Source organism: Mchenga conophoros, linkage group LG3 (assembly GCF_057382185.1).
Source record: "Mchenga conophoros isolate Kocher_MC1m ecotype Shallow Benthic linkage group LG3, M_conophoros_male_GT1.1, whole genome shotgun sequence".
NCBI lineage: Eukaryota > Metazoa > Chordata > Actinopteri > Cichliformes > Cichlidae > Mchenga > Mchenga conophoros.
Window position 1 is genome coordinate 26,848,237 of NC_140528.1, and position 27,554 is coordinate 26,875,790.

A 27,554-nucleotide genomic window follows, 5' to 3' on the forward strand; every position below is an offset into this window, starting at 1 on the left:
CATATTCAAAAGACTGAAAACTTCCAGGAGATAGCTGCTTACATTGAAATGATTCATTAAATAAGACAGCAACCCCCCCTCCTCTCCTGCTCGCCCTGACCTCACTGATAAAACTGTAGTTAGGAGGGGTCGTCTCGATGAGAACAGCTCCACTGTTACTTTGGTCCAACCAAGTTTCAGTTAGAAACATAAAATCAAGGCTGTGCTCAGTGATTAAATCATTAATTAAAAATGTTTTCCCAGCTAAAGATCTAACGTTTAATAAAGCCAACTTAAGTGTTTTAGAGGCATTACTTGTCCCCTCGTGTTTGGGAGCAGTCTGTGGCACACAAGGTATGTTTACTATGTTTAAAGATCTTTTAGAGTGCAGCTCTCTGTGTTTTGACCAGGCCACATGTCTCCTGTCACCTAAAAGTACAGAGATTTTAAAACCTTCTAGTAAACAGGGTCCCAGCTTCTCCTGGGAAAAGTCACCACTGCCATAATCCTCACAGCCCGGACCCTTCACACATCACGCATCAGACTGTGGAGACAGGGCATGAAGAGGAACTAAGGGGGGCGAGGCTGGGCAATGTGACTTCGATTGCTCTGTTGAGGGTGGGGCTCGATGGCGAACCTTTGGCCGCTCTGGTGGGGGGTTTATGGGGGACAAAAAGGGATTGGGCCGGGGGGTAGATCTGAGCCCAGCATTGACCCGCTCCATCATCTCCTCAGTGAATTTCAGGTGTGGGGAGGAGGGAGAAAGGGAGGGGGAGGAGGGTGATGGGGGTGATGGCCTGTCAGGGGTTTGGGGGACTGGGGAAGATCGTGGTCCCTGGTCCTGGTCGTTGGTGTTGTTGAGAGAGTTGGAGGCAAATAGGGACCCCTCTTCTTGCCTCAGATGTCTCTCCTTTCTGAGGCTCTTCCCGGGTGGGGGCAGATGGAGCTCCTCCTCAAGGTTTCTGCTGGGCTTTGTCTGTTCTTGGAGTACTGTTTGTTCCTCTTTATGAGATAACTCCTCGTTTATCTCAGCCTTGGCACCAAGCACAGATGGATGACGTATGGAATAAAACAAGTTGGAGGTGAACAGTTTCACCCCTGACTTGTTAAAATTAAATCCATTTTCTTTGAACAGATGCCTGCGTTCCCAAAAAATATTAAAGTTGTCGATAAAGTGCACTGAGTGGTCAGCACATGCTGATATAAGCCATTTATTCAGTGCAAACAACCTGCTGAATCTCTCGTCTCCTCCTCTGACCGGCGGTACAGGTCCACTGATGAATACAGCTGCATTCAGAGAGTTTACAGTATTTAATAATCCAGTAAAGTCCCGTTTCAGAACCTCCGACTGTTGTTTGGACACATCGTTTGACCCTGTATGCAGAACAGTGTTTGTCACAGTTGGATATTCATCTGCAATTTGAAGAATTCTCTCCTTCAGGTTGTTGACCATATCCTTAGGAAAGCAGAGGACTTTAGTGTTCTTACCGCACATCCTTTGTACATCCTTTACGGCAGAGTCACCCACAATCAGAGTTTCAGGCCTAGCCTTTAGCTTTCCCTGTGGCCTTTCACTTTTCAACAGATTTTCAGACCTTATTTCGCTGCTTTTAGATGGATGGTTGTCCGATATAGATCCAGGGTCCTTTGATAGTGACACCATTAAATAATTAATTTAATGTGGCAATAATTAATTAAAATTGGAATTAATTAATTAAATAGATAGTTATGACACATGTAATTAATTAATTATTGACACATTTAATTAATTATTGAAACATTTAATTAATTATTGACACATTTAATTAATTATTCATGTATTTCACATTTTAATTAATTGACACATTTAATTAATTATTGACACATTTAATTAATTATTGACACATGTAATTAATTAATTATTGACAGATTTAATTAATTATTGACACATGTAATTAATTATTTAATGATATATTTATTTATTTCATTTTGGCAGTCCTGACGCCTGGCTCTCATCATGAAATAATTTTATCTGTCAGCCTCACCCATCAAACTCAGGGGGCGGGGCTAACGCTGATCGAGTCAAAACCATTGCTTTGGCCTGGTGGCCATTGTTTCTAGCACACAACAACCGGCATGTGGAAGCTAACAGAACTGAGCTTTGAAAAACCCTGTTTGTGTGTTACCAAATACCGTTTTAATATTTTTTTAGCCGAGAATGTAGTGGTTTAATCTTCATGTGTCTGGTCGGTTTGTCAAGATACAGCCTCTTTGCAAAAGTGTTTCGATGATTTCGGAGATGTCTGCCCAGTCTCACGGCAAAGCGTGGGATAGACCCGCTCGCCTCGCAAGCAATCCCACCGACAAAGCGCAGGCCCCGGTACACAGCTGTAGTAACCCCCGCTGACTTCTTTTACTGAGGTTATATTTATCGGTGTTTTATTTCCTGATGTTCTTATGTGTCCTACGTGTTTCAGTCTGAATTATAACTAACATTAAAAACATGTTTAAGGAGGAGAGAGAGCAAATAAATCTGTTTAACATCTGATCTTTGGGTTTTTGTTCAGTAATCAGCGTGACCTGTGTATAAACACATAAAAGAGATAACGTTGGTGTTTCCGTCATGTAGTAACTGCTGGCTTTAACTGTACAAAGGTTGTTCCACACTATGAAACACATACAGACTTCATGATGTTCGGCTAATATTTTTATTGTGAATATTAATCATGCTGACCTCGCTCTGTACACCACGGAGCGAGGTCAGCATGTCCACGATATCCTCAGCTCCATGAGTTAACACAAAGTTTCCCAGCTGACTATCTAACTGCCAACTATTCCAGAGACGTGAAAATATACAGCATAAAGAACACAAACACATAGCAGTCTAACAACACTGTAGCAGAGATGAACCGTCAGTTTGTCGCAGATCAAAGTGGAATGAAAGTTGTAAATAAAACAGCGAAGTAAACGTGACCCGACAGACAGAACCTGAGTGAATGAAGTCCAGCGTTTAACCACTGAGAGCTAAAACTCAGCTGAGGTTTCAAAGCTGTGTGCTGGTGATTGGACATCAGCCGCTGATGAAGCTGTTCGCCTATAAAGTGCTCTGTAAGGAAACGAGCTCCAGCAGCTCTGCGCTCGGGGAAAATACTATATTTACTTATCTTGTGCAGAAAAATGCGCTGACATTGCGTTATATCGAGCACCGGCTGCCCAGTTAAACTGTGACTATCACCAGGTAACGTGGGCGTGTTTCTTGAATTAGCAGCAGGTGTTAAACAGCTGACAGATGAGGAGGAGGATGCATGCAGGTAAACTGAGGGTCTGCTGAGCTGATCGCTGGTTTCGTGAGAAAAATGTCAGCTCGTTCTTTATGTTACAGAAGCACAGAGACACAAGACCAGGCGGAAAGAGACGATCGTTCGGTCAAAATGAGAATCTGCGAATGCAACATGTGGAACACGGAGAGTGGAATATGTAAACAAACCGGTTAACGTAACCCCCTCGGTGCACTCTGCATGCTAACTGTTAGCAGAGCTAGTGAAATCTCTGAAAACATCTGAGCACTTTTGCAAACATGTTCTATGTTGACAACCTGACCAGACATACGGCGCGACATTCGCGGCTAAAACACTGTTAAAAGTGTAGCTGGTGACAGAAAAACGGGGTATTTTAAAACTACACCACCACCATTGCTGCTTGTGATTTGATCTGCATTCTGGGATACCTGCCTGCCCCAAGTCTACACAAGCAATCGATTATCTAGGATCGACCTGTTTGTTTGCTGTGCAAAGTAAGTCAAATCAAATGTTAGAGAAGCTGCATGGGCAGCGTTAACCCCGCCCCCTGAGTTTGATGGGTGAGGCTGACAGATAAAATTATTTCATGATGAGAGCCAGGCGCCAGGACTGCCAAAATGAAATAAATAAATATATCATTAAATAATTAATTAAATGTGTCAATAATTAATTAATTACATGTGTCAATTAATTAATTACATGTGCCATAACTATTTATTTAATTAATTAATTCCAATTTTAATTAATTATTGCCACATTTCATTATTTAATGGTGTATTTAATTAATTCATTATGGCAGTCCTGGCATTCGATACCCGACGGGCAGGGCTGAGATGGATTTTGGTGGCCCAACTCGAGAAATCGCTAGCCCCGGGACGTCGGGCAGGCGGTTTTGCGAGCCCTGGACATCACAAACATTTTCTGTAAATTCTGTGAATCTCAGGCAAATCGACTTGTGTGAAGTGTTTCCAGCTGGGTGTTGTGTAGCTGGAGTCGAGTGTTTTGGCTGATGCATGAAACGATACATTTTTACACATGAGGAACGTTTTCTTTGTATTTATCACACGGCGTGGTGCGGGGAAAAGCCTTTCTAAGGTTTGAATCTGAGGTTTGTTCTTTGCTCCTCATCCGTAAATTCTCTCCACACTCTGCCTCTGTGATCACTCTGTGATTCTTGTGTAGGTGGTAGCCGAGGTTTGTTGTCTTTGAGTCTGTGGTTTGTTCCATAATTTGCATCGTACAGTTTTCTGGTCCATGTCAGACTTCTCCTAACCAAACCACGTCCGTGCTACAGAGCTAGCCCCTCATTTAGGAGTAAGGTCCTTGATTTATTTGGACTGGTCCTTCTGTTTGTCATTTGTCAGTGTATTTTGAAAAGTCTCAACAGGATCTTGAGCTTTATTGTGAAAGGTTTATGTAGAAAATAAACAAACGGATGGATTTACCTTTGTTGTTGCTAATGACTACGCCTGCCTGCCTGTAGTGTGGTTATTTCAAATATAAGAGGAAGTGAGAACTTGTGACCATCAAAACGATGAAAAAATAAACAGTTTATTTTGTGACACCACGAAACAAACAATAGCGCATAATATGAAACGATAGACGTCCACATATCGTCATAGATGGTTGTATCGAACAGCCCTAGCAGAGAACGCGTCGATGCTCAGAGAATAACCTCAAGCTGAACATCACCCAAAGAAGTCATAATGGACTGCAGGAGGCACAGACAGCTCCACTGCCCTCTCATGACACCATCACCCTGGTGTAAAAGGCCCAGCAGCTGCACGTCCTTTGTGTCCTGAGGAAGAATAACCTGGACCAGAAGCTGCTGCTGGCCTTCTACCCTCCTCATTGGAGAGCGTGCTCTCCTCCTGCCTGCTGTTTGTACTCAGGGGCCACGACTGAGAACAGGAAGGCTGCAGACAGGGTCATTAACACCCCCAAATCATCACTGGCTTCCCTCTGCCACCCCTGGAGGCCATCATCAGTTCCTCCTGTCTCAGGAAAACCAGGGCCATCACAGCTGACCCTTCGCATCCCACCCACCACCTGTTTCACCTGCTGCCCTCGCGTTAGCGACTTAGGTCAGTCACTCACACTAGGGCTGCCACAAACGGTCATGTTGATAGTCGACTAGACACATCATGCATCCATTGGACGTAAAACTACAGCTTATTGCACCAGCAGCATCTGCTCTTATATAACTATCATTAGCTTACAGCTTTAAGTGTTTAAGGTGCTAACTAAAAATAAAGGCAAGATGATAGTTTATTAAATTTTAATGAAATTTGCAGATTGTTTTGGTGAAGTTTAATAAACTCCTTGCTGTCTAAAATATAACAGGACACCGGGGTATATTCTCCAGCATCTCACACTTCTGATAATCAGCTGTCTGCTTGACGTTTATTCAGCTGTGTAAAAACTTTAATCTCAGCCAAACCGATTTACTCAGGAACAAATAAAATACTGAAAAAAGCCAAACAATAACATTTTAAGTTATCTAAGTGACTTATATATCATGTTTAACCTGAGTAGTAAAAGACGGCGGCGGGTTGGAAAACGATTTGCCGGGAGTCCGGTGTTCTCACGGCTCTAGTGACCTTGCCCCCGGCTAGCTATCGAGCTAGTGGGTAACAGACGTCTCCGAAAACGTCGGAGCGCTTTTCAAAATATGCGGTGTCTTGATAAACTGAGCAGATATTTGAGGTTTACACAGCTACATTCTCGCCTGAAAATATGTTAAACGTTTATTTTGTGACCCAGAAAGAATAATAAGAGTAATATTAAAACTAACTAGCTGCCGCCATTGTTGGAAGCTGCGCTGGGCCGTGCTATGAATTCTGGGACAGGTTGGGCCACAAAGGTTTTACACCCGTCCCATCCTTCAAATCTGGGGAAAAGAAGGACGCGTTTGTCGGCCGCACTTGGAGGAGTCTTCAAATTTGTACAGCCTTTGTCAAACCGCTGTGACGTAATCGGTCTACAAATGCGTCCGCCGAAGGATGCAGGCCCTCGTTCTTCCTGAAGCCCATTTGTGAGGTCAGACACTGTTTGACGAGAACTTTATATTTAAGTACTGTTGTCCAGGCAACCACCAACCAAACTCAGACTCTATCAGCCTATCAGATTGCCGGATGGAGACGTGTGATTGGTCACTCCAGAGAACACGTCTCCATGCTCTACAGTCCATCAGAGGCTTTCATTGTGCTTGATGATGTAAAGCTTGGTGCAGCTCGGTTGCCATGGAAACACATTTCATGACGCTATCTGAACGCCATGTGAAGTTTGGTCGTCTGTAGTGATTTCCAGAAAGTCGGCGACCTCTGTGTCCCTCAGCATCCACTGACCCCACTCTGTGATCGTAACTCTTCATCGCTGTTCCACTAACAGTGACAGTGGAACATGTAGCAGTGGGGAAAGTCACACCTGGACTCGTTGCACTGGTAGCATCCTGTCACAGTCATACGCTGTAGTTCACTGAGCTCCTGAGTCATCCTTCCACAGATGTTTGTAGCAGCAGTGAAGCATGAAGACAGTGCACTCGGTTTGCCTTCCATCTCAGCAGTGGGCAAAAGTCCCCAAAGCAACTGGGGAGCACCTGACCTGACATCAATAGTTCCACCTGTGATGTTGCTCCATGTTTCTGTCCTTCTGTGCAGTCCATGTCACAAAGTAATAGATTACAGAAATTAGTCATGTTTCCAAAATAATTTGGAGTTGTCATAGTCACTGAAAATAACAAATATACTAATGAATTAAATTAAATGATTAACATAAAAGTGGACACATGGTTGGCCCACTGCATGACCCACTGACTCTGACTGAGTCAGCAGTGGGTTGATGGTAATAACTTCTCTCCCTGTGCCGGCTCCTCTCAGCAGTTTCTGACCATGTTTCTGTTGGAGACATGCTAACAATGCTAATGCTAAAGGCTGCACAACTAATGCTCAGCTGGGACAAGAACTACATGTTGTGTTCAATCAGAACAAAGCAGCAAAGACAAAGATGTTTGGACCTGTGTGTGTTTGATCCTGCAGCTGGAGCAGCTGTCAGAAACCACATCTGTAATGTGGCTGACAGCTGGGACACTGTTTACATTCATACATGTTTTAGCTGCTTAGAGTTTATGCTGGAGGGGAACTTGCTCACCTTGGATATGTTTCTGGTTCTGCAGACACTGCATCTGCTCATACTGGGACCAGTCTGCTTCATCAGGAGACTGGTCCTGTCCCCAGTGTGGAGAAAGAACCAGAGCTGGACTGCAGACAGCCAGTCAGAGCAGCTGTGTACAAAGTAAGACTGAACATCTGTCTGCTGATGGACTCATTTCTGAAAACTGGACTTCTTGTTGTTGTTCAGACATTGAAGAGTTTTCTTTCTGTTTTTCTTTCAGCAGATGTTGGTCTGCAGGAGGTTTTAGATGAACATAAGATCAGTCTGAGGACGAGATGTGAACGTGTGACTGAAGGAAGTGATGAAACAGGAAGTAGAACCCTCCTCAGCAGGATCTACACTGAGCTCTACATCACAGAGGGACAGCGTTCAGAGGTTCATACCCAACATGAGGTGAGGCAGCTGGAGACAGCTTCCAAGATGGACGCCCTCCATGACGCTCCAATCAGGTGCCAGGACATCTTTAAAGCCTCACCTGACCAACAGACACCCATCAGAGTGGTTCTGACCAACGGCGTGGCTGGTGTTGGAAAAACCTTCTCAGTGCAGAAGTTCACTCTGGACTGGGCAGAGGGCTCGGAGAACCAACATGTCAGTGTGGTGGTTCTGCTTTCATTCAGGGAGCTGAACCTGATCAGAGATGAGCAGTACAGTCTTCTGGAGCTGCTCCATGTTTTCCATCCAACATTACAGAAGGTCTCAGCAGAGAAGCTGGCTGTCTCTCAGCTTCTGTTCATCTTTGACGGCCTGGATGAAAGCAGACTTTCATTGGATTTCACCAACAGGAAGCTGCTGTCTGATGTCACACAGAAGTCATCAGTCAGCCAGCTGCTGACAAACCTCATCCAGGGGAATCTGCTTCCCTCGGCTCTCGTCTGGATAACTTCCCGACCTGCAGCAGCCAATCAGATCCCTCCTACATGTGTTGACAGGCTAACAGAAGTACGAGGCTTCACTGACGCCCAGAAGGAGGAGTACTTCAGGAAGAGATTCAGTGATGAAGAGCTGTCCAGCAGAATCATCTCCCACATGAAGACATCCAGGAGCCTCCACATCATGTGTAGCATCCCAGTCTTCTGCTGGATCACTGCTACAGTTCTGGAGCACATGTTGACTACAGAGCAGAGAGGAGAGCTGCCCAAGACCCTGACTGACATGTACTCACACTTCCTGCTGGTTCAGACAAAGAGGAAGAAGAACAAGTACCACGAGGGACATGAGACGAGTCCACAGGAGCTGACGGAGGCTGACAGGGAAGTTCTTCTGAAGCTGGGGAGGCTGGCGTTTGAACATCTGGAGAAAGGAAACATCATGTTCTACCAAGAAGACCTGGAGCAGTGTGGTCTGGATGTGACAGAGGCCTCGGTGTACTCAGGAGTTTGTACAGAGATCTTCAAAAGAGAGTGTGTGATCTTCCAGAAACCAGTCTACTGCTTTGTTCATCTGAGCATTCAGGAGTTTCTGGCTGCTGTCTACATGTTCCACTGTTTCAACAACAGGAAGACAGAGGTGGTGAAGGACTTCCTGGGGAGAGACTGGAATGAGGATGAGGAGTATGATGATGATAATGACATGTTCCACTGTTTCACCAACAGGAAGACTGAGGTGGTGAAGGACTTTTTGAGCACAGACTGGAATGAGCTGAGTAACTTAGAGCTCGGTGGTGTTTTTGATTTTGATGGGTTTGGTCGTAGAAATGGAAGAAATTTCAAATCTCTGGATGATTTCCTGAGCAGAGCCATGCAGAAATCCCTCCAGAGTAAAAATGGCCACCTGGACCTGTTTGTCCGCTTCCTTCATGGCCTCTGTCTGGAGTCCAACCAGAGACTCTTAGCAGGTCTGCTGGGTCAGACAGAGATCAGTCCAGAAACCATCCAGAGAGTCATCAACAACCTGAAGGAGATGAACAGTGATAAAATCTCTCCTGACAGAAGCATCAACCTCTTCCACTGTCTGATGGAGATGAACGACCTCTCAGTACATCAGGAGATCCAAGAGTTCCTGAAGTCAGAGAACAGATCAGAGAAGGAACTCTCTGAGATCCAGTGCTCAGCTCTGGCCTTCATGCTGCAGATGTCAGAGGAGGTTCTGGATGAGTTGGACCTGCAGAAGTACAACACATCAGAGTGGGGACGACTGAGACTGATTCCAGCTGTGAGGAACTGCAGAAAGGCTCGGTGAGTCCAGATGTGATCATTAACATCATTGATCAGTGTTGATCAGTAGTTTAGTTCTTCAGATACACACAGCACTAAACGACTCTCAGTAGTTTCTCAGATAAAATAATATTTTGTGTTGATCAGAAATGTGTGTGTGCACTCAGCATGATGCTGCTTTGGTAGTCGTACGCTGTGTGTTGTAGACTCACATCTACATGTAGTACCTGTGTGGTGTCATTAGGGGGCAGTATTTTAATCTGCTGTTGTTGGTCATTCAGACGCTGCTGTTAGACAGAAATAAGAATCTGTGGAGAGCTTCTTTGTAGTGAACTCTGATGTTACAGAGAACAGACAGAACTACAGACACAGAGTTTAGTGGCACAAACATGGGGAGTGAGGATGAAGGTGCTGAGGAAGACTCTGGTTCAGTGTGATGTCCTGATGAGTGACACTGCTGTGGTTCAGAGTGGGGCTCAGAGGTGAACCAGCTGTGCTCTGCCCACAGTGGGACAAACTGAGTGAGAAGACTCTGCTGACATCAGAACATGTGTCAGATGTGTGAGCTCACGCTGATGTGACAGCAGCTCATGGATTCACTCTCATTCCTGCTGCTGCTCCTAATGTCTGACTTCATGTCCTCCTTAATCACAGAGCTCATTGTTCAGTGTTTAGTTGTTGCTGCTGAAATGTCGTCCCTGTTTCCACTGATATTGATCCTGTTCAATGGCACGTTTCATATCAGTGAACATGTTCTTTAGGACGTCCACTGACATGTTTAAGTGTCCTGCTGGAAATCAAACCATCCATGAAATCCATGAAAAATCCTTTTAGTGTTTCTAACTTCAGCCTCTGTCCTCTCTCTCTCTCCATCCTCCTCACTGCTTCTTTCTCTGATAATCACACAAACATCGTATTCAGCTACAAAATAACACAATAACATCATCTGATCATCATTATTATAAGAGCAGGATCCATGTTTGATATCAGAGTAACACACTGCTTGGTTATGTGCAGTCATCATCAGTGACTGGGTCAAACAGAAGCTCTCTGATTGGTTGCTGACCTTGGTCACCTGTTTGTGTTGCTCTCTCTTTGCTGTCTCCATCCTCTCTCTCCTCTCTCTCCCTCTCTGTCTTTGTACGTCACTCAGGTCCAATGGAAACAGTGACCTTCACAGACCAATCAAAGACGAACTGATCCATGTCAGGTTATAACAATATATAAGTGAAATCAGCTCTGATATCAGCAGCTGTGAGTTCATCATTATTGTCCAGTGATGAGATTTCTGCTCCGTTTGGTAACAGTCAGCAGGTTTTTCCTGCGTGTGGACGTGAACAGTCGTACCTGACAGCAGGTAGCAAACAGAGATCATCTTTCCAGCTGGAACTCTTCACTGAGCTCAACTCATTCAAATGTTCAAAACAGGAAACAGTCCAAATGTGTGTCTTCACTCTGACTCTGGATCAGATCTCAGTGACAGACTGTGGACATTATGGAAGCCTAAATGTGACACCATCTTCCTCCTTCATCTGCAGATTAAAGCCAAACAAAGATTCTCATTCAAAGTCTGCAGGTCTGAGAGAGACTCAATCACTGTGTCATGTCAAACACAGTAAGAGGAGCTGAAGCACAGATGTGAAGAGCAGATGTTCATCAGATTATGACCTCACTCTGTTTTGTCTTCATGTACATTCAGTCTGTGTTTATAATGCAGATTTTCTGCTTTTATAATAACACATTTTATATTTTCTATCATCACAGACTGACTGAGTGTCGACTCTCAGAGACTCACTGTGAAGTTGTGGCCTCAGCTCTGAAGTCCAACCCCTCCCATCTGACAGAGCTGGACATGAGCGAGAACAACCTGCAGGATTCAGGGATGAAGCTTCTGTGTGCTGGACTGGAGAGTCCAAACTGTCGACTGGAGGCTCTGAGGTGAGTTCACTGACTGCAGCTGTTGTTGTTTTTCTATATTTCAGGTCTTTGATGTTTAAAACTTTCCACAGTTCATAAATGTTCAGGATGTGTCTGGAGACAAATGTGAAGAAGTTTGAGTGCTTTCAGAAAAGTTGTGTCTTTCCAAACGACTGAACAACAGTTTTTCCTTTTGGCTCCAAATACAAGTGACAGACTTGAGCAGGGTTCATTTAAAGGCTGACAGAAGTGGAGTGGTGACGGGGAGATGTTTGACAGGACAGTGTTTCAGCCTCCACAGGTTCATGTCGTGCTCCATCAGTCAGTGAAGATGAAGTCTGCACTGATGAGGCTGTAGACCAGGGGTCCTCAATCCCAGTCCATGAGGGCCGGTGTCCCTGCAGGTTTTAGATCTCACCCTGGGTCAACACACCTGAATCACATGATTAGGTCATTACCAGGCCTCTGGAGAACTTCAAGACATGTTGAGAAGGTCATTTATCCATTTAAATCAGCTGTGATGGATCAAGGACACATGCAGGGACACCGGCCCTCGTGGACTGGGATTGGGGACCCCTGCTATAGAGTGTGTGAGGGATGTGAATGAGGATGATGAAGATCTGATGATAGCAGATAAAAACAGGCTGCAGAGACTTTGAGCTTGTGTGGAAACAGAGAGAAAAGAAAGACATGAATGTCAAAGCTAATAAAGGTGAAGTTAGGAGCTGTGATGATGTTCATGTATCAGAAGCTGATCTGGCTGCTACAGAGACGACCCACACAGCTGCTGTGGTGAGGTGTGTTAAAGCAGAGGAACACAGAGCAGCCCAACACAGGCCCAAACATGACAGCAAAGCAGGACTCAGAGACTGTGAGAGGATTTCAAACAGAAGCTGGAGAAGAGAAAGGACTCTGTTGGACTACAGAAAGCAGGCAGCTGGGACCAGTCCAAGTGTTTCCATGGAGCCCAGTCAGAGAAAGGACTCTGAACATCAGGGTTGTCCTGCTGATCCAAGTCCAACACTGAGTTTGTCAAAACATGTTTGTCAATCGTTTTTTTTGGTTTCTGAGGAAAATGATTCAATAACTTGCTGCTAATACACAACATTTCATCGTATTTCCTCATAAGCCTCTTTTGTCTGACCATTTGATCCCATTTGAATTTGCAATAAAGGATCCACAGAGTTTGGTGACAATGATGACAGTAGATGTTTGTGTGAAAGTGCTGGAAGCAAATGAGTGTGTGATGTTCTTTCAGTGTTGCCCTTTGTAGACGCTCCCTGAGCACTGGTCTCACAGCCAGCTGCACATAGAGACCAGTGTTGTTAGTCCAGGTCAGAAGATGACTTGTTGCAATGAAAATGAGCTTGTAGTTTGTCTGCTTTAATAATGTGACTGGGAGATGTTAGACTTCAAATAAGTTTCTTTTTTCTTCACGCTTCACCTTTAAAGGAAAACACGACTTTTTCAAGTCTTTGTCCTGTTTTTATGATAAACGTGGGACTTGAATGTGAAACATTCAGTTTTTTCTCTTATTGTGTTTGTTTGAAGCTGCTTCCTGCTGGCTTCAGCTGTTTGGAGTTTCCATTTTCTGAACTTCTACATTCTGAACCTTCTTCAGCTCTGAACAGATGATGAAACCCTGAATGATTTCAAGCTCTTTGTCTAATAAACTTACATCTTTCATTCTTTATACAGATTGAAGGGCTGTGGTTTGTCAGACATCAGCTGTGATTATCTGGCAGCAGCACTGAAGTCCAACCCCTCCCATCTGAGAGAGCTGGACCTGAGTGAGAACAACTACCTGCAGGATTCAGGAGTGAAGCATCTGTGTGGTTTTCTGGAGAGTCCAGGATGTAAACTTGAAACTCTGAGGTCAGTCAGCATGTTTTAGTTGTGCTGAGATGAATAACAACAACAATCATCTTTATTTATGAGCACATTTAAATACACATTACAGCGGTATACCAAAGTGCTTAACATAAGAGACAGAGAAGTGGCACGAGTATTATAATGTAATATACAGGTCAATGCCACTAATACACAGGGGTAATATAAAATATAATAAAAGCACAAGGCATTAAAAATATGTATAAAGGAAAAATAGGGTCAGTGTAAAAGTCAGGTGCGAGCATTAACAAGCAGGAAAGGCGAGATTAAACAAATAGGTTTTTAACCGTGATTTAAAAGATTGGATGGAATCGGACGCCCGGATCACAATCGGAAGGTTATTCCACAACTCTGGTGAAGCCAGGGCAAAGGTCACCTCTAGACTTCAGCCGAGATCCAGGCTGCACCAAGAGTAACTGAGCAGACGATCCTAATTCTCTGGCAGGAACATACGATTTAAGGAGTTCCTTAAGGTAGCTCGGTGCTGTGTTGTTGGTAATTTTAAACGTAAGCAGCAGTATTTTAAATTGGATGTGGTATTTATTGGGTAGCCAATGCAGGTCAGCTAGAACAGGGGTGATACAGGCAAACTTCCCATTTCTGGTCAGAATGCGTGCCGCAGCATTTTGGTCCTTCTGCAGTCTATGAAGGAGGGCAGAATGAAGACCAAAATAAAGTGAGTTGCAGTAATCCAACCTTGAGGTCACAAAGGTGTGGATGAGCTTTTCCAGGTCCTTATGCAGAACATACTGCCTAGAATTAGAGATGAGACGGAGTTGGTAGAAACTAGATCTAACTACAGCAGACACTTGTTTATCGAGTTTGAACGAGCTGTCAAGCAACACGCCCAGATTGCTAACAGTGTCAGAAAGGGAGCTGGTAAGGGAACCAAAGGCATCACGAAGTTGGCCACGAGGAACGTTGCTGCCAAACACCACGATTTCAGTTTTCTTGTCATTTAGGATAAGAGAGTTTGCTAGGAGCCATTCTTTGACCTCGCGCATGCACTCTTGGAAACAGTGTAAGGACAAAGCAAGATCATCATTTAGTTCAAAGTAGATCTGTATATCGTCAGCATAGCAGTGGAAAGCGGTGCGGTATTTCTCAAAGATTGCGCTTAGAGGGAGCATATACAGTGAGAAAGGAATAGGGCCCAACACAGATCCTTGAGGCACGCCACAGCAGACAGGTGCAGCGGAGGAAGAGCAAGTGCCCAGGTTGACAGAGAAGAACCTATTGGAGAGGTATGATTTAAACCAATCAAGGGCAACACCTTTAATGCCTACAGTGTGCTCAAGCCTCGCTAATAAGATGTTGTGATCCATATCGAAGGCCGAGGATGAATCCAATAAAACTAGGACCGCAGAGCGTCCATTATCAGCAATTAGAAGAAGATCGTTAAGCACTCTAAGCAACGCTGTTTCAGTGCTATGATGTGGTTTGAAGGCAGACTGGAATTTATCATTAATGTCGTTCTTATCCACGTAGGATTTCATAAGATAACTGGAGTTTATCTTTTCTCCACCTCCTCTCATCGCGGCGACACACACATCGTAAGGCGCGTGTAGAGTTGTTTAACCAACATTGAGAATAAGTTCTAGGGCGCTTCATTTTAATAGGTGCAACAGTGTCAAGGATAGAGGAGCATATGGTGTTGGCAAAGTCCTCAGAGATGACCGAGAGGCAGAACAATCAAATGTAGTGGATGCAGAATTCAAAAAAGAAGCAGAAAAATTTGCCACAGTTTCAGCATTAACTGTACGCACAGGGCGAAGGAGGGCCTCAAGGTGCAGTTCAGTATTACCCAAGTCAACATCAAAGATGACCGGGGAGTGGTCAGAGAACCCAGCATTGTTTATATCCTTGATGCAAATGTCCAAGCCATATGAGAAGACCAGGTCAAGGGTATGGCCTTTAGCATCATACCCTGGCCTTGGGTTGGTTCATTAACCCACTGAATGAGGTTAAAAGATTCAGTTAATGCAAGAACATCTTTAGATAATGGGTCGTTCTTACAGCAGACATGTATATTAAAATCACCAGTAATAAGAACACAGCCATATTGAAAAAGAACAGATCCTAAAATGTCAGCGAGTTCAGAGATGAAAGTCTTGTTGTATTTAGGCGGACGATAGACCACAACACACCGAGTAGTCAAAGAGTCAGTCGTCTCCAGTAGCTGTGCTTCAAAGCTAGGGTAGGTAGGGAGGGTAGCAGCCAAACTTTGTTTTTAAAAACCGAAGCTAAGCCACCACCTCTGCCAGTGAGCCTCGGCGAGCTACAAAAGACACAGTCTGCAGGGAGAAGCTCAGAGAAGGGGATGAACTCACCGGGACAAGTCCACGTCTCCGTCAGGAGTAAAACGTCCAGTCCCGCGGCGAGGAAAAAGTCATTTAAAAGAAAAGCCTTGTTCGCCAGCCACCTGACATTAAATAAAGCCATCCGTGTGACGCTGAGGTTGTTGTGATGGATGCCACGACCGGAGGATGTTATCCAGGACCGAACAGGGAGGCAAGCCACTGGAAGGGCTGGGTAGGTTTGAAAACCAGCGGGGCAGATCCAGCGGTGGCTCAGCAGTTTAGCATCAGGGCGGCCTCTGCAGGAGGGGATAAAGCGTAGAATATCCCGGCTTGCATATGGATCATCCGTAACCTTGGCTTTGAGGTAGGCCTTAAAACAGACGCGAAAACCACTCCTTTTACCCCGTTTCCTGTAACGTTTCCTGTGCAGGTTGGAGTGAGGTAGGCAGTACATACTGGTGAGGGAGTCTGGCCATAGAGGGGTGGCATCACCCAGGGTCCAACATGGATCTGGGCGATGGGAGTAAGAGAATCGGAGATTCAAAAGCATATGTCTGTCGTAAGTTATTAGTGCACAGCCACCTAGTGAGCATAAAACCAAAAGCAAAACAATAAGGAGTACTAAGCCAAGGCGCAGACGAGGATGGCGTGCCATACACACCGGCGCCATCTTTTGGCATGATGTGAAAGTTGTGCTGACACTAAACTGCAGGACTCAGGCTGATATTATACTGATCCACACTGAGGATCTTCATGGTAAAGTCTGTGTTGTTAGTCCAAATCAGATTAATCCAGTCACACAGGATGAGAATAATGCGATGAGAGTGACGCAGGTAAAGATAAGGTTAACAGCTGTTCCTCCTTTAATGTGTAGAGTCGACAAAAAAGACTGGAGAAATGCTACATGGCTAACCTGAAGCTAACCTGAGAAACAGTACTGATGATTCCTACAAAGTGTTTAGAGTGGAGTTTGGTAGTACTGTGTGTGCACAGATGGACAAGCCACCCTCAGTAGTACTGACATGTAAGAAATGTGTCGCTATGACTACAACTAACCTAAATCTAAGTGAATAATTCTGTCTGAACCCGAACAAACTGGAAATGAAAGATATGGAAAAATCAAATAACTTCTGTGAGCGTCTCTGCTCTAAAGTGTTTCTGCCACAAAGAGCTGAAGGCCAACTTCTCCTACTGCTTCCTTTGGCCAAACCATGACATCAGAGCTAGGTGATTGGTCAGTTTCATGATGGTCCTGAAACAACATTAACGATGATGTTAATTAATTCTGATGTACAAACAGCAGCAGCACAGTAAGTCTGCATTTGTCCTGCAGTTTCAGTCCAACACTGAGAGTCTGTTACTGGAGCAGTTTGGCCCTCAGCACTTAAATTACCACCTCTGGATGTTCAGTGTTGAGAGTGTAGAGCGGTCGAGCTCCTGAGGAGCAGCCTTTAGCAGTTTAAACTGATCCAGGATCTGTTTGTTCCTCCAGCTCCCTCTGATACAGAGCTCCCCAGGATATCTGCTTTATCAAGAAAACTCTGAAAGGTTTGTCCAACAGTGGGGGAAACATTTCAGAGAATATCTCTGAAGCAGAAGCTGAACATAATGGAACAAAACCAACAACAAAAATGTTATTCATGCAAGTAGAGCTTTACAGTACTCTTACCTGCTCAGTGTAAACACATTGATATATTTTCCATGGCAGAAAGCAGTTCTGGTAACCATTTCAATATGATTATTAAAGACTTGTTTCAGAGACGGGGATGATATGAACAAAGTTTCTGTCTCTAACCTTTTGGACAGACAACACGTTTTTGTTTCCTGAGCTCCATCAGCTAATGTTATCAGTGCACCTTATTTCCTAAAAAGGAGTTGGATTGTTAGAGGAAAGTCACAAGTATCACTGTGTATCCTCTTCATTTAAGTGGCAGATCATGTTGATTCTTTATGATCGCATTACATTTAACAACTAGCAACAAGCAGAAACAAATAGAAGTTAAACAGTAACTGACCAAAAGACCTTAAGGAACCCTCATTGTGTTTTTCATTACATCTAAAACTACTTGTTGAAACTTAGAAATGTCTCCCCTTTGGGTATAATGGAAACCAGTCTACAACCTTATCTGTTAAACTAACTGGATCATGAAGTCTTAAGATGTCAAGATCTACCGAGTTAAAGGTAGCAGTGAGATTAAGCGGGACTGTGATGTAGTCACAAATCTCTGACTTTCTTTAAAACAGAGATTAAAGGAAAACATTTGATTAGATTTTTAGTGAGACTATATTTTCTTTATTCAGACTGAGTCAAAGCTTTTTGTTCTAGAAGACAAACACATTGTGATTACTCTAATATTAGATCATGTGTTCAGCTGTTTGGAGTATGTTTCGTGTCTGAGCTGCCTGCTGTTTGTATCTAAGCTTTGATTTGACTTGATGTCAGCAGCAGACTGATGTGACGATGAACAAATAGATTTAAGTTCTACTAACTTTTTCAATTCTTTTACGTGATTCTGTGTTGTTGGCGGTTTGTGTGGTGTGAAGGTGACTTGCTGCTGGCTGCAAGTAGGGCTGCCAGGATTAGTCGACTATCAAAATCGTCGACGACTGATTTAACAGTCGACGCGTCGTTTGAAGCTTTGTAAGATCCCAAAGGACGCAGGAATAAGTAGCAGGATTTAAGAGTGTAATAACGGACTGAAACAGAAGATGGCAGCACTGCATGTACAAGGATGCCAGCTGCCGTTAAACCCTGAAGAAGAAGAAGCTGTGTCCCAGAATTCATAGCGCGGCCCTGCTCAGTTGTCAACAATGGCGGCAGCTAGTTAGTTTTAATATTACTCTTATTATTCTTTCTGGGTCACAAAATAAACGTTTAACATATTTTCAGGTGAGAATGTAGCTGTGTAAACCTCAAATATCGGCTCAGTTTATCAAGACACCACATATTTTCAAAAGCGCTCCGACGTTTTCGGAGACATCTGTTACCCACTAGCTCGATAGCTAGCCGGGGGCGAGGCTCACTAGAGCCGTGAGAACACCGGACTCCCGGCAGATCGTTTTCAAACCCACCGCCGTCTTTTACTACTCAGGTTAAACATGATATATGAGTCACTTAGATAACTTAAAAATGTTATTGTTTGGCTTTTTTTAGTATTTTATTTGTTCCTGAGTAAATCGGTTTGTCTGAGATTAAAGTTATAGTTTTTACACAGCTGAATAAACATCAAGCAGACAGCTGATTATCAGAAGTGTGAGATGCTCCAGAATTTACTCCGGTGTCCTGTTATATTTTAGATAGCAAGGAGTTTATTAAACTTCACCGAAACAATCTGCAGATTTAATTAAAATTTTATAAACTATCATCTTGTCTTTATTGTTAGTTAGCACCTTAAACACTTCAAGCTGTAAGCTAATGATAGTTATGTAAGACCAGATGCTGCTGGTGCAATAAGCTGTACGTTTTACGTCCAATGGATGATGATCTGATTAGTCGACTAATCGCAAAAATAATCGGTGACTAATCGACTATCAAAATAATCGTTTGTGGCAGCCCTAGCTGCGAGGCAAACTGCCCCCTTGACCTTGTTTTACAACAACAGAATGATGAGTGTGTCTGATCATGTTTGAGAATCTCCCTGATGAGTACAGATGTGAACGAATTAGGAATTTATCTTCATGTTTTGTTCTTTATTCAGATTGTGTGGATGCAGTTTGTCAGAAACCATCTGTGGTGATCTGGTTGCGGCTCTGAAGACCAACCCCTCCCACCTGACACATCTGGACCTGGGTGAAAACAACCTGGGGGCTTTGCATATGAAGCAGCTCAGTCTTTTCCTAGAGAGTCCAGACTGTAGATTGAACATCCTGAGGTCAGTATAGAGTAACAGCGGCACTTTCTCATAATTACATTTAACAATTTAAGCCTGAGGCTACAGTCCCACACACCAACATAAATCCTACACTAATGAGGACACACACGATCTTTCTCTTACTATTTCGGTGTGAACACAAACCTGACAATAGAAAGCAAAGCTCCTAGGCTCAGGTGTCAGGAGGTACAGCAGCTACCAATCAGAGGGGTGGTGGTTCGATGCCCGTCTGCTCCAGTTTGCATACCTAATGTTGGGCAAGATGCATCCATCAGAGTATGAATGTGTGTGAATGTTAGATAAAAAGCACTTGTGTAGGAAAAGCATAGAAAAAAGTGCTTTGATGAGTCAGTGAATGAGGCAAGTTGTATAAATATGCTTTGAGCGCTCAGCTGGAGTATAAAAAGCTCTATATAAAAACAAGTCCATTTACCAAAGATGTAAACCAGCACAAAGAGACTTTAAAACAGTCGAAAGCTGCCTAGCTGGGGTCCCTTAAACCACCTGATAAACATTCAAGTGCATGCAAAGCTGTGCCATGGGTCCTTTACGTCACAATCTGAAAAAGGTGTTGGAGATAACATTTTGTATGACTTGATCACAAGAGTTAAGATAGTTTCTTTACAACTTTCCTCAGAGTTTTCCACCCCTGACCAATCCCCTAGATGTTGTTGTTGTTTCTGTTCAGTGGCCCTGAAACACTATCGTGTTACCGATTAATGAGAAGGTCGACATTCTGAACCTCCTTCAGCTCTGAGCAGATGATGAAACACTGAATGATTACAAGCTCACTTCGTCTAGTAAACTTACATCTTTCATTCTTTATTCAGACTGGTCAACTGCAGTCTGTCAGAGATCAGCGCTTTTGTCTCAGCACTGAGCTCCAACCCCTCCCATCTGACGGAGCTGCACCTGAGTGGAAACGACCTGCAGGATTCAGGAGTGAAGCCACTGTGGGGTTTTCTGAAGAGTCCAGAATGTCGACTTCAAATTCTGGGGTCAGTCACCACATTTTAGTTGTGCTAACAATAAACAGCAGGCTAATAAGATGCTGATCAATAGGTTTCTATTAAAGGTTGTAATTTGTATATGAAAAAGTGCTTTGGCTCAGCAGGGATCAGCTTACAGGTAGAATCCAGCTGCTGGATGGGATCAGCATGTCATAGCTATCTACCAAACTGCTAACTGGGGGATTTCAGGCCATCTATGGATCATTCTTGCTAACTGTTTATTCAGCTTAGGCTCACAGGGCTGCAGCCTGTGCCCCAGCTGTCATAGGGCAAGAGGCGTGGTCCACCTGCACAGGTGAGCAGTCCATCACAGGGCCAACAGACAGAGAAGCACTCTCTCACATCCACACCTACAGCCAATGTAGAAGCACCAATGAACCTAAGCAGCATTTCATTGGACTGTGGGAGAACATCCAACCTCCACAGAAAGGCCAACAAGCTTCAACCTACAACCTTCTTGCTCTAAGGCACTAGTGCGAACCACTTTTCCCCATTTCAGCCCAAATCCTGCATCTTCCTGTTTCTGACTCCAGGCCAGCTCCACTCACACTTTCTCATCAGACACTGCCACCTAGTGGCGGAAGTCTTAGTTCCATTACAAGCTTCAGATTACAGTTAGTTCCTTTACAAAGAGGTGGAGGTGGTGGGGCCACAGCACCATCATCACTGAGTGCCATAGGACACTTAACCAGAGGTGGGTCGAGTAGCCAAAAAATGTACTCAAGTAAAAGTAGCATTACTTTAAAATATTATTACTCAAGTAAAAGTGAAAAGTAGTCGTCAAAAAAGTTACTCGAGTAAGAGTAAAAAAGTACTTGGTGAAAAGACTACTCAAGTAGGGAGTAACTGTTTGAAATGTCCGATTTATTTTATAAATAAAAGCTATCAAACAAAAATAAATAAATATACAAACTTTAGTATTTTCAACAGGAATATGTGTAAAAACATCAACAAAATAAGGCACAACTATTCTAATGTCCAGGTTTCAGTTTTTCACAACATGAAGCTTTTTTCACCAAAACCTGCAGTAAATAATATAAACATATAAACAGTGCAAACAATTTCCAGTGACAAGATATGCTGTAAACTGGAGAACTGGTGCCAGAGGAACAACCTCCTTCTAAACGTCAGTAAGACAAAGGAGCTGATAGTGGACTTCAGCACTAAGCAGGAGAGGAACTACCAGACCCCCGTCATCAACGAGTGCCCAGTGGAGAGAGTGGACAGCTTCAAATACCTCGGAGTTCACATCACGCAGGACCTGTCATGGTCCTGTCACATCAACACCGTGGTGAAAAAGGCCCGACAGCGTCTCTACCACCTCAGACGCTTGAGAGACTTCCAACTGCCCTCCAAGGTGCTCAGGAACTTTTACTCGTGCACCATAGAGAGCATCCTGGCGGGAAACATCTTAACCTGGTTCGGGAACAGCACCATGCAGGACAGACGAGCTCTACAGAGGGTTGTGCGGTCAGCTGAGCGCACCATCCACTCCGAGCTCCCTGACCTGCACTCAATCTACAGCAGGCGGTGCTGGACCAAGGCCAGGAAGATGGTGAAGGACCTCAGCCATCCCAACAACAGACTGTTCTCTCTGCTGAGGTCAGGAAAGCGATTCCGCTCCCTGAAGACCAACACAGAGAGACTGAGGAGGAGCTTCTTCCCGCAGGCGATACGGTCTCTCAATCACACCACCACACAGTACTGACCCACACATACAGTTCTTACACACACACTGGACTTTCTGGACTTTGGTTTTGCACAACACTGGTCACTATATTCTTCATTTCCAGTTAATACTTGTACAGCTGCTGTTATTGTGTATATATTTATTTATATTTATATTTCTTCATACATTCTTATATAGTTCTATATTGTGTATTTTGTTGTACAGTTATTTTATTTTCAACTTTAATTTATATATTTTATCTTATTCTTCCCAGTTAAATTTACCCTTCATTCTAATTTGTGTTGTACAGTTATTTCATTTTTAACCTTAATTTATATTTTATTCCTTCCTAGTTAAATTTACCCTTTTTAATTTTTCATATTTATTTCCTATCTTATTCATAGCCTTTTCCTTTTTTGTTTTCTTTAGGTCACGAGCAGTTGTCCAAGCATTTCACTACATATCGTACTGTGTATGACTGTGTACGTGACAAATAAAATTTGAATTTGAAAAAATTTGAATTTGAAACTTTATATTCATCTTTGCTCCAAATGGCACAGCAGCCTCAGAGAAAGCAGAACGAGGCATCTTCAACATGTGTTCATACAAGGCAGCTCAGGTTACCATAAGTTGTATGGGTGTGCATCTATTTCTGCATATTCAGCAAAAATGTGCCCTTTCTTCACTCACTGAGGAGATGGTTCAGCTTCAGCAGCAGTTTGCTCTCAAGGTTCTTTCTGTGAAGCTGTGAACAGGAGTCCTGCATGAATGAGACGTCCTTCACAAGCTCCAGATGCAGGAAGAGCTGTGTTGATTTTGATCGACAGCTTCTTGATGTGAGGAACGCCATGCAATAGATCCACACCTCCAGTGACATGAAAGGTACCTCTCCAGCCCTGCTTCTGGCTTTGCTGACCCCATGGATCCATCATCTTCGTCGGTTAGGCTGCTGTTTGTGCTGGCCTCATCCAGCTCTGAGTCTAGGTGATGTCTGATGAAGTGGAGACCTGTGGAAAGATGTTTTCAAAAGAATCAGGTCTGGTCATTATGGCGCTGTATACACTGCCAAGCTGCGGATGTTTGGCAAGAAGATTCGATCACACTGGAGATGTTTTTACTAACTCTTGTAGAAAAACAAAATCCTGTCATTCATATCCTGCACAAACAGTTTGCAATGAAGTCCAGATCAAGTTTAAAATAAGAAGGTGTGCAAGGCTAAGCAGTGCTCGCCAGTAGATCCTCCTGTTTGGCTGTTACTCTGGGATCTCCTCCATACCTGCTTCATGCCCTGCAGGATGGGGCTGTGGCCCCCCCACACCCTCTAGCAGATCATTACATGAAGGAACCTTTTAAAAGCAAGCGCGTCCATGCTGCTGCACCATTCGAATTCACATCTGTCGACCTGTTTGGACCCTTATCATGTGAGGGATGATGTCAAGAGAAGAGTGACCATGAAAGTTTGGGGAGTTGTGTTCTGCTGCATGGCAAGCAGAGCCATTCATGTCGAACTAGCGAGCACACTATCAACAGAGAGCTTCCTGCTTGCCTACCAGAGGTTCACCTCTGTCCGAGGCCATCCCCGAAAAATCTGGTCAGATCCTGGCACAAACTTTGTCGGCGCCAAACCTGTCTTGGAAGAAATGTATGCTTACCTGAAACAACAAAACAAGGAGTCGCTTGAAGAATACTCTGCCAAAAATGAGACCATCTGGACATGGAAGATTCTTCCCGCTGATTCACCTCACCTCACCGAATTCATGGATCCATGTGAATTCATGGATTTTTTTTTTCACATTCTGTCTCTCACAGTTGAAGTGTACCTCTGGTGCAAATTACTGACCTCTGTCATCATTTTAAGTGGGGGAACTTGCACAATCGGTGGCTGACTAAATACTTTTTTGCCCCACTGTAGGCGTAATTGATGTATGGCGAAACCTCCACGCAGGTCAAAGGGATTTTTCTTTTTTTTCTCCAGTACATAATACGCACTCAAGAATTAATATGTTTCTTATATCACAAAATATGATGGCAACAGTGATAGACTGCTCTTATTTAGCAGCTACTTTCTCAGACCATAATCCCATTAAACTTCTTTGGGCTACTAATATACCGCAAAATATAATCTACAGATGAAGGTTTAAGAATTATATGCTAGGAGACTCTGATTTTATTTCATATATGAACACTAATATTGAAATATTTCTAGATGCTAATTCAAATTCCTCCTCACATGCTAACATTTGGGAAGCGCTTAAAGCTTATATGAGAGGTATGGTTATGTCTTATGGGGCTAATAAGGCTAAAAAGGTCAGAGAGAAGATCTCTAAATTGGAGACCGACATTAAAAACTTGGAACAGGAATATATTGCCACCAAAAAGGAAGAATGTCTTAATACATTAACAAAAGCAAGGTTGCAGTATGATAATTTATGCACCAACAGAGTAGAAGCAGCTATGGCCAGAACTAGATATCACTACTATGAATATGGAAACAAAACAAGTAAATTACTGGCCTGGCAAATTAAGGAAGAAACATCGGAGAAATTTATACGGACAATTCTAACGGAAGATGATAAACTTCTTGATGAATCAGTACTTATAAATGCAGAGTTTAAACGGTTTTATGAAGATCTGTATAAATCTGAGCAAGGGGTCGATGGTACTGCTGCAAAAAGATTCATAGATGGAATAACCCTTCCTAAATTACATAATGAGGACAAAGAACTGCTTGATGTAGATATAACGGAGATGGAGGTTCTTCGAGCCCTCAAGTGTTTACAAAATAATAAGACCCCTGGACCAGATGGATTCTCAGCTGATTACTATAAGGCCTTTTCTAATAAATTATTGACACCACTTACAAATATGATTAAAGAAGCCTTAGAAAATAAGAAATTACCGGAATCACTGGAAAATGCAACAATTACATTATTGCCAAAGCTGGGCAAGGACAAACAGAGATGTGACTCTTATAGACCACTTAGCCTTTTAAACGCAGATTATAAAATATTATCTAAAATAATTGCACATAGATTGGAGGACATTATGCCTAAGATAATAAATGCCGATCAAACAGGCTTCATTAAAAACAGACAGGGAGCAGATAATGTGCGGCGCCTGCTCCACATAATGAATGCCGCTCAAAAAAATCAAGAACCATTGCTAGTAATTTCCATGGACGCTAATAAAGCATTTGACAGGATTGAACCAAACTTTTTATTTCAGACAATGGAAGCCATGGGCTTCGGAGAAAAGATCACCCGCTATGTTAAGGTACTTTTTAACACCCCCAAAGCCAATATTATAACAAATAATGTGCTTTCTAACACTTTCTCCTTAACCAGAGGCTGTAGACAAGGCTGTCCAAGTTCTCCCTTGGTCTTTGCGATTGCGATCGAGCCGCTGGCAGTGGCCATTCGTACTAATGTTGCTATATCTGGAATCAAATTCGGTACAAGTGAACATAAACTTTCCCTATATGCAGATGACCTCTTACTGTATATAACGGACCCTCTCAAGTCAATTCCCTCATTAATGAATAGTCTTAAAGAATATAGTGCGGCTTCAGGATACAAGTTAAATTATACCAAAAGTGAAATTATGTCATTAAATATACAAGATAATCGTGTTAGAGCTCTTACAGATCCACTACAGTGGTGTAATAATGGATTTACATATTTGGGCATACAAATTGGTAAATCTGAGGATAAAATATTCAAACTAAATTATATTAAACTGTTGGAGCAAACTAAACTTAATATACAGAGATGGATGGATTTGCCATTATCCCTCATAGGGAGAATTAATGTGGTTAAAATGAACATTTTGCCTAAGTTTACCTATTTATTTCAATGTCTCCCTATAAATGTTCCAAAAAGTTTCTTCAAAGAATTAAATAAACTTATAACCTCCTTCATATGGCAAAAGAAAAACCCAAGAGTTAAACTCTCCTCATTACAGGCCCCTTATTCACGGGGAGGACTCAACCTACCAAACTTTAGGAATTATTATCTGGCCTCCCAATACCGATCAATTTTGATCTGGTTATATGCAGAGAGGAGTGAGGTTCGATGGGTTCCAATAGAACAATATGAGGTGAACCCCATATCATTAAAAGACATCCCATTTCTAGGTACGAAAAAATGTTTATCTAAGCTCACAAATAACTCGATGATATTAAACACCTTCCGTGCCTGGCAGGAATCCCACTCACTTCTAAAAATAAATATTTCTTTTCTTAGAAGGACACCCCTATGGGGCAATCCTAATCTCTCACATCATATTTCCGATTCCATATTGCGGGGATGGAAGGATAGAAATATTTGAACTGTTGCCGATCTATACAATAATGATACATTTATTGACTTCCAACAACTAAAGGAAAAATGTAAACTTCCAGACCAAATTTTTTTAAAATTTCTACAAATAAGAGACTGGATCAAAGAAAAAACCAAAGGAACATTCCCTGAGATTCCTAAAGAAAGTCCTTTTGAAACACATCTCTGCACCAAACCATGGAAGTCAATAAAAGGCATCTTCAATATACACTATTATTAATGAAATATTACCTGACTGCAACAAAACGTCTCTGAAAAGAAAATGGGAGGCAGATCTGGGCTATGTTTATGAAGAGGTAGAATGGTACCATCTAATGGAACAGGCACAGACCATGTTAATTTCTACAAATCATAGACAAATGCAATTTAATATATTCCATAGGACATATTATACACCTTACAGATTACATAAAATTGATATTAATTACTCTCCCAAATGTTTGAGATGTAAGGTGATAGATGGTGATCTCCTTCATATGATGTGGAATTGCCCAGTAATAGAGGAGTTCTGGAGACGGACTACTGAAATAATTTCAAGGGTAATTGGGATCCAAGTCGAAATGGACCCAAAACTATGGATTTTAGGTGACATAGATTCCATAAATGTGGATTACCACAAGAAATATTTTATTTTACTTGCGAGTACTGCAGTTAAAAAATTTATTCTGACACATTGGAAATCTGAAAACTCTCCAACACTGAGATATTGGATTAATGAGTTAGCATCCTACTGTACACCTGAGAAGATATCGCATAGTGTAAAAGGGAAATACGGAACCTTTAAAAAAATTTGGGGACCATTTCTTTCAGTATTACCGTCTTTGGACTTGACAGAATATAGAGATGATGTAAATTCCTCTGGGTTTACCCTAAATTGATCATCGGTTAGGCCCTTCTGATCAGAATTCTTAAATGTTGTGCTGATTCTTGTGTATAGATGGGTGTAAATATGGGCTGTCTGGATACACGAATG

The 27,554-nt window shown here is 42.9% G+C and overlaps 1 protein-coding gene across 7 annotated transcripts in view; it reads left to right on the forward strand.

Moving 5' to 3' along the window:
• Positions 1–27,554, forward strand: part of LOC146577932 (NACHT, LRR and PYD domains-containing protein 3-like) — a 50,919-nt gene that overhangs the window by 11,686 nt on the left and 11,679 nt on the right. For 6 of the 7 annotated variants that reach the window (XM_085268443.1, XM_085268442.1, XM_085268449.1 and 3 more), the window contains 6 exons: positions 7,432–7,550; positions 7,651–9,607; positions 11,351–11,524; positions 13,202–13,378; positions 19,392–19,565; positions 20,396–20,563. In XM_085268443.1, coding sequence (XP_085124569.1) covers positions 7,432–7,550; positions 7,651–9,607; positions 11,351–11,524; positions 13,202–13,378; positions 19,392–19,565; positions 20,396–20,563 — 2,769 coding nt within the window. The remainder of the gene's footprint in view (positions 1–7,431; positions 7,551–7,650; positions 9,608–11,350; positions 11,525–13,201; positions 13,379–19,391; positions 19,566–20,395; positions 20,564–27,554) is intronic. The other variant, XM_085268448.1, reaches the window with a different exon arrangement.